The sequence below is a fragment of the Athene cunicularia genome, assembly GCF_003259725.1.
Source record: "Athene cunicularia isolate RWA chromosome 25 unlocalized genomic scaffold, athCun1 chr25_part1, whole genome shotgun sequence".
In the NCBI taxonomy this organism is placed as follows: Eukaryota; Metazoa; Chordata; class Aves; order Strigiformes; family Strigidae; genus Athene; species Athene cunicularia.
Genome location: NW_020799134.1, coordinates 282,917 through 289,316, shown reverse-complemented (window position 1 = coordinate 289,316; position 6,400 = coordinate 282,917). Strand labels below are relative to the sequence as shown.

The 6,400-nt window shown below is 57.1% G+C and overlaps 3 protein-coding genes across 3 annotated transcripts; 2 read left to right on the top strand and 1 right to left on the bottom strand.

Moving 5' to 3' along the window:
• LOC113488705 (scale keratin-like) lies at positions 1-370 on the top strand. Its single transcript, XM_026863998.1, has one exon. The coding sequence runs from the start codon at positions 1-3 to the stop codon at positions 364-366; it is 366 nt and encodes a 121-aa protein (XP_026719799.1). The 3' UTR covers positions 367-370.
• Positions 371-2,776: 2,406 nt separating this feature from the next.
• LOC113488707 (scale keratin-like) lies at positions 2,777-3,157 on the bottom strand. The gene has a single exon (XM_026864000.1). It carries the CDS (start codon positions 3,140-3,142, stop codon positions 2,777-2,779), a length of 366 nt encoding a protein of 121 aa, XP_026719801.1. The 5' UTR covers positions 3,143-3,157.
• A 1,023-nt stretch (positions 3,158-4,180) lies between these two features.
• Positions 4,181-4,720, top strand: LOC113488623 (scale keratin-like). Its single transcript, XM_026863904.1, has 2 exons — positions 4,181-4,208; positions 4,383-4,720. Exons 1-2 carry the CDS (start codon positions 4,181-4,183, stop codon positions 4,718-4,720), a joined length of 366 nt encoding a protein of 121 aa, XP_026719705.1.
• The last annotated feature ends 1,680 nt before the right edge of the window (positions 4,721-6,400 follow it).

The following is a 6,400-nucleotide window of genomic DNA, read 5'->3' as shown; positions in this document are numbered from 1 at the left end:
ATGTCTTGCTACGACCTGTGCCCACCGAAAAGCGGCGTCGCCGTCCCCCAGCCCATCGCTGAGAGCTGCAACGAGCTGTGCGCCCGGCAGTGCCCCGACTCGTCGGCCTTCATCCAGCCGCCCCCCGTCGTCGTCACCTTCCCCGGCCCCATCCTCAGCTCCTTCCCCCAGCAAGCCGTGGTGGGCTCGTCCGGAGCCCCCGCCTTTGGGGGCAACCTGGGGCTGGGGGGCCTCTATGGCGCCGGGGCCACGCTGGGCTCAGGGGGCCTCTGCACCTTTGGCAGACCCTACGCTTCTCCTGCCTGCAGCCCTTGTGCCCTGCCCCGCTACAGCAGGAAGCTCTGGGACACCTGTGGGCCCTGCTAGACCCACACCCACAAAAACCTGCGACCCTGGACATCTCAGATTTATTTCCCCTCTCTTTCTCCTCTCTCCACGCTGCCTCTTCTCCTCCATACTCCGTCCTATCCCCAGAGGCCAGAAGCCACCGTCCTCCCACAGGGCACTTCTTGTCTCTCCAGCAGCCACCGCCTGGCAGCAGCCTGAAGGAGCAACTCTCTTGAAGCCCACAAGGACAATCTGTCTGCCTCTGCCTTATGTGTCATTCTCCACTGGTTGTTTCCTGCAGTTACATTAAAAGAATCCTGCATCTAACATCTCTCTCTTCGTTTTTCCTTTCAATGAGACCCCACAGCCCTGCCAGCTCTGGCCACACACAGCCCTACAGATGCGTTCCATGGGCCCTGACTGTACATCTGCTTTCTGCCGAACCTGCAGCCCTTGGGCATTTGCAGACTTTCAGCTTCCCTGGGCATGAGTGTGGCTGCCCCAGGGGCTGGGAGCCACCCAGGGACAATGGGTGTTGTGACTCCAGCCCCTTTGCAGCTCAATGGGTCTCTCTGAGCCCCTGGGGGAGAAAGCAATAGGGATGCTTCCCTTTCCTCTTCTCTATCCCATTGCCTTTCCCTTCTCTTTCCGCTTCTTTCTCCTTCCATCTTTCTTCTCCCTCGTCTTATTCTCTTTCAGAGTCCACTTCCCTTTCACCACTTCTCGCCCTTCCCCATCCTTTTCCTCTATATTCTTCTCCTTCACCTTCCCTTTCCCCATCCTTTTCTCCTTCCCCTTCTGACCCTCAACAGAGACCAACTCGCTGCTCCCCAATTTTCTGGCACAAGCAGAAAATGACAGAAATAACTGCCTGAATGTTGGGCAGGAGCCATTGCAGGGCATCTTGTCATGCTGCTCCCTCATCAGGATCACCCAGAGCCGCCTGCTCAGCACCGTGTACCCTCCGCTTTTGTACATCTCCAAGTATGGAGACTCCACAACCACCTGGGATAACCTGTGCCAGTGCTCGGTACCCTCACAGTGGCAAAAGAGTTTTGGGCTGTTGAGGCAGAGCCTCTTGTGTTTCAGCTGGTGCCCATTGCCTCTTGTCCTGGCACTGGACACCTCTGACAAGAGCCTGGACCCATCTTCTTGAGTCTTCCCTTCAGGCATCTGTGCACATTGATGAGAACCACCCCCCCATCCTCCCACCCCCCACCGCATGCTTCTCAATTCCAGAAGAAACAGTTGCGGCTCTCTAAGGCTCTCCTCAAAAGAAAACTGCTGCCTGTCCATAATTTTTGAAGGTTTAACCCCAGCTGACATCTAAACAGCCCAGAGCATCTCGCTTACTCATCTTCTGCTGGGATGGGTGAGTGAATCGGAGGGCTAAAATTGAGAAAACTGGTGTGTTGGGATAAAGACAGTTTAAGAAGTAAAGGAAAAGCCTTGCATGCCGCCAAGCAAATAAGGAATTCATTTATCTGCTTGCCATTAGCAGCAGGTGTTCAGCCATGTCCAGGACAGCAGCGTGGTCACACTGGCAATGGTTACTTGGAAAGACAAATGCCATCACTCCACAGATCCTCCTTCTTTCTTCTTCCCCCAGCTTTCTGTTGCTTAGCAGGATGTCCTATGCCATGGAATACTGACGGCCATTTCCCAGGTGTGAGGTTAAACACTTGCTCCCATCCAGCCTCTCTGAGCAGATACCCGGGGATCTGTCATGTTCCTGTGAAGCAACCAGATCTGGTGCCTCTGGTGTCAGTCCCAGGGTCGGGCGAAGCAAGTGAGTGTTGCCAGCGCCTGCCCTGCTCTCTGCCCCCTGACAATTCCCCATCTCCTGTAAGCCCCCGCACCCAAGGCTCAATTTACTCTCCCTGCTGCCTCCATCCTCCCTCTCCCAGCACTGCTCACACTCAGCTCCCCTGGGCATCTCAGGAGCAGCATTTATACTCCAACGGCTGCCGGGATGGTGCCCCCAGTGTCTTCCCAACTTCAGAAAAGGAGGGAGACATGTCTTGGATGCAGAAAAATTTTATTGTGCCCAGATGGGCAGAAGAGATTGTCAGGCAGGTCAGTAAGCAAAACCCAGATATGCCGATTGCCATGTGTTGGGGGAAGGAGAGGGATATTCTACAGAACAACGTTTCTCAATCCAGATGCTCCCTTGATGGGAGAGATCCCGAGTAATTGATGCTGCAGCCTCAGAGAGCACTTCAGGTCCATGTCCTGCCCCATCAAAGAGCAGGGAGGAGAAGGGAGGGGAGGGGAGCAGGGGGCAGGAGAAGGAGGGAGGGATGGTTAGAGGGTGTGTGGCACTGCCAGCTGCCCAGGTGTTGGCTGTGGCTGCTCAGCACTGCTCAGAGCCTCGTGCCCGCCAGCTCAGCCCTGCATGGGGGTGGTGTTGGCGATTGGGCTGGGGCCAGTGCCTGGGTCTGGGCTGGGTCTAGCAGGGCCCACAGGTGTCCCAGAGCTTCCTGCTGTAGCGGGGCAGGGCACAAGGGCTGCAGGCAGGAGAAGCGTAGGGTCTGCCAAAGGTGCAGAGGCCCCCTGAGCCCAGCGTGGCCCCGGCGCCATAGAGGCCCCCCAGCCCCAGGTTGCCCCCAAAGGCGGGGGCTCCGGACGAGCCCACCACGGCTTGCTGGGGGAAGGAGCTGAGGATGGGGCCGGGGAAGGTGACGACGACGGGGGGCGGCTGGATGAAGGCCGACGAGTCGGGGCACTGCCGGGCGCACAGCTCGTTGCAGCTCTCAGCGATGGGCTGGGGGACGGCGACGCCGCTTTTCGGTGGGCACAGGTCGTAGCAAGACATCTTTGTGTGGGATCGGACGGTGCTCTGGAAGAGAACAGAAATAGCAAGATTGCAGTAGAGGAGATCGCCTGAGGTCAAGGGGCTGGCTCATGGATCCAGGAGGAGAAGCGCTCCCAGACTTACCCTGTTCCCCAAGGAGAAGGCGGCCAGAGCAGAGGATGGGAGAGCCTGGCAGAGGCAGAGCTTTTATACCATCCCCACCATTGCTCAGCACCCCGTGGGCCAATGTGCAGAGGGGCACTCCCTCCTGCCCATGACAACGATGACAATGATGACAACGGCTCTGTCCAGTTCCTAACCCCCCCTGAGTCAGCACCCCCTCACCACAGAATCACACGTCGTCTCAGAGCCTTTCCAGGTGTTTCTCCTTCAGGGGCTACATGGCAACAGCATCTCCCTGCTGGGGACTGCACCCGGCAGGAGAGGGCCGTGCTTCTGCAGCTCCTGCCAGCCCTGTGCTCTGCTCTGGGAAGACATCTCAGCCCTGTGCCCTCAGCTGGGTTCTGTGGGGAGGAGAATTGTACCTGAGCCCAACAGGGCCATTCCCACAGGGGGCTGCTGCAGCTGAACCTTCAGACAGGACTCCCAGCTCCACAGCATGCTGAGGGAACCCCCTGCTCAGCACTGGCCATCATTACTGGGGATCCCAACACAACTGTGAAGGGCTGGTGGAGCTGGCGTAGGAGTGGCACAAGCTTGTGCCATGTGAGATAAGGAGGAGATTAGTCAATCTTCAACTAACCAGCTCAGGAGGGAAGAGCATGGGGGGTCTTTCTGCCCCAGACTGGCAGAGGTCGATGACCAACGCCTGCAGGCAGATGGAGGCCGGCTCCGTAGGGCTGGCGAGTGATGCATCGTGCTGAGCAGGCAGTGCCGCAGAGGAGTGCCTGTGCTCTGCCATTTCGTAACCTCGCGCCTCTCTAGATTACGGTTGCATGACATACGTCATGTGGGCACTGGTATGCGGGAGGCCTTTGCGAGGGGCCTTCTTGGTCAGTGCCAAGACCATGGTCTTACTGGTAGCTCTGCAAAAAAGGCATGTGGGACCCTAAGACCAAGCCCTGGGGTAAGAGCTCTGGCATGTAGAGCACTTGCAATCAGCCTTTGTCACGCTGCGTGCCCTCTTACACCCTGTGATAATGAAATGACACTGGGGCTCATTTGGCCCATGAGGTGGCAGCTGGCAAGCACCCGAGCAGGGTAATTGCAGGGGCTGATAGAGCGGGTTGGGGCTGCTGAGGAAGCGGCGTCGCCGTCCCCCAGCCCATCGCTGAGAGCTGCAACGAGCTGTGCGCCCGGCAGTGCCCCGACTCGTCGGCCTTCATCCAGCCGCCCCCCGTCGTCGTCACCTTCCCCGGCCCCATCCTCAGCTCCTTCCCCCAGCAAGCCGTGGTGGGCTCGTCCGGAGCCCCCGCCTTTGGGGGCAACCTGGGGCTGGGGGGCCTCTATGGCACCGGGGCCACGCTGGGCTCAGGGGGCCTCTGCACCTTTGGCAGACCCTACGCTTCTCCTGCCTGCAGCCCTTGTGCCCTGCCCCGCTACAGCAGGAAGCTCTGGGACACCTGTGGGCCCTGCTAGACCCACACCTACAAAAACCTGATGCCCTGGGCATCTCAGATTCATTTCTCCTCTCCTTCTCCTCTCTCCACGCTGCCTCTCCTAGTCCATGCTCCTGCCAATCCCCAGAGGCCTGAAGCCACCCTCCTCCCACAGGGCACTTCTTGTTTCTCCAGCAGCCACCGCCTGGCAGCAGCCTGAAGGAGCAGCACTTTTGAAGCCCATAAGGACAACCTGCCTGCCTCTGCCTCATGTGTCATTCTCCAGTGGTTGTTTCCTGCATTTAAAATAAAAGCATCCTGCATCTAACATCTCTTTCTCTTAGTTTTGACTTTCACTGAGCCACATGGGCTGTAGGGCTCCCTCACCCTGCACGTGACCCCCCTCATCTGCACCAGGGCAGTCTCTCTGTCCCAGCAAGATCTGGGCTGAGCTGCCTTTGGGGAGACCCCACAGCCCTGGCAGCTCTGGCCACACACGGTCCCACAGCCGAGTTCCACGGGCCCTGCCTGGACACAGACACATCTGCTGCCTGCAGGACCTGCAGCCCTTGGGCATTTGCAGACCTTGAGCTTCCCTGGGCATGAGTGTGGCTGCCTCAGGGGCTGGGATCCACCCAGGGACAATGGGTGTTGTGATTCCAGCCCCTTCATGCCTTCATGGCTCTGTCTGCATCCTTGGGCAGAAAGAATATTGATGCTTACATTTCCTCTTCCCTATCCGATTCCCTTTCCCTTCTCTTTCCTTTTTTTCTTTCTCTTTCCATCTTTATTCTCCTCCTTCTTATTTTTTTCAGAGTCCTCTTCCCTTTCACCACTTCTCACCCTTCCCCATTCTTTTCCTGTACCTTCTTCTCCTTCACTATCCCTTTCCCCATCCTTTTTTCCTTCCCCTTCTGACACTCAACACAGAACAACAGACAGAAAATGACAGAAATAACTGCCTGATTCTTGTGGCAGGAGCCTTTGCAGGGCATCTTGTTATGGTGCTGCCTCAGCAGGATCACCCAGACCCCCCTGCTCAGCACTGTGTCCACAGGGCTTTTGCTCCAAGAACGGCGACATTCCATCCTCCTGGAATAACCTGTGCCAGTGCTCTGTCATCCTCACAGTGGCAAAAGAGTTTTGGGCTGTTGGGGCAGAGACTCCTGTGTTTCAGCTGGTGCCCATTGCCTCTTGTTCTGGCACTGGACACCTCTGACAAGAGCCTGGACCAATCTTCTTGAGACTTCCCTTCAGGCATCCGTGCACATTGATAAGAACCCACCCAGTCCTGCTTGGAGCCAGGAGGAACAGTCACGGTGCTCTGAGTCTCTCCCCAGGAGACAGCTGCTCCCTGTCCCCTCAGTATTTTCTGTGGTTTAACCCCAGCTGGTAACTGAACAGCCCTGAGCATCTCGCTCACTCATCTTCTGCTGGGATGGGTGAGTGAAGCGGAGGGCTAAAGGTGAGAAAACTGGTGTGTTGGGATAAAGAGAGTTTAAGAAGTAAAGGAAAAACCTTGCATGCCGCCATTCAAATAAGGAATTCATTTTATACTTGCCATTAGCTCAGGTGTTCAGCCATCTCCAGGAGAACAGGGTGGCCACACTGGCAATGGTTACTTGGGAGACAAACACCATCACTCCACAGATCCTCCTTCCTTCTTCTTCCCCCAGCTTTCTGTTGCTGAGCAGGATGTCCTATGCCATGGAATACTGAC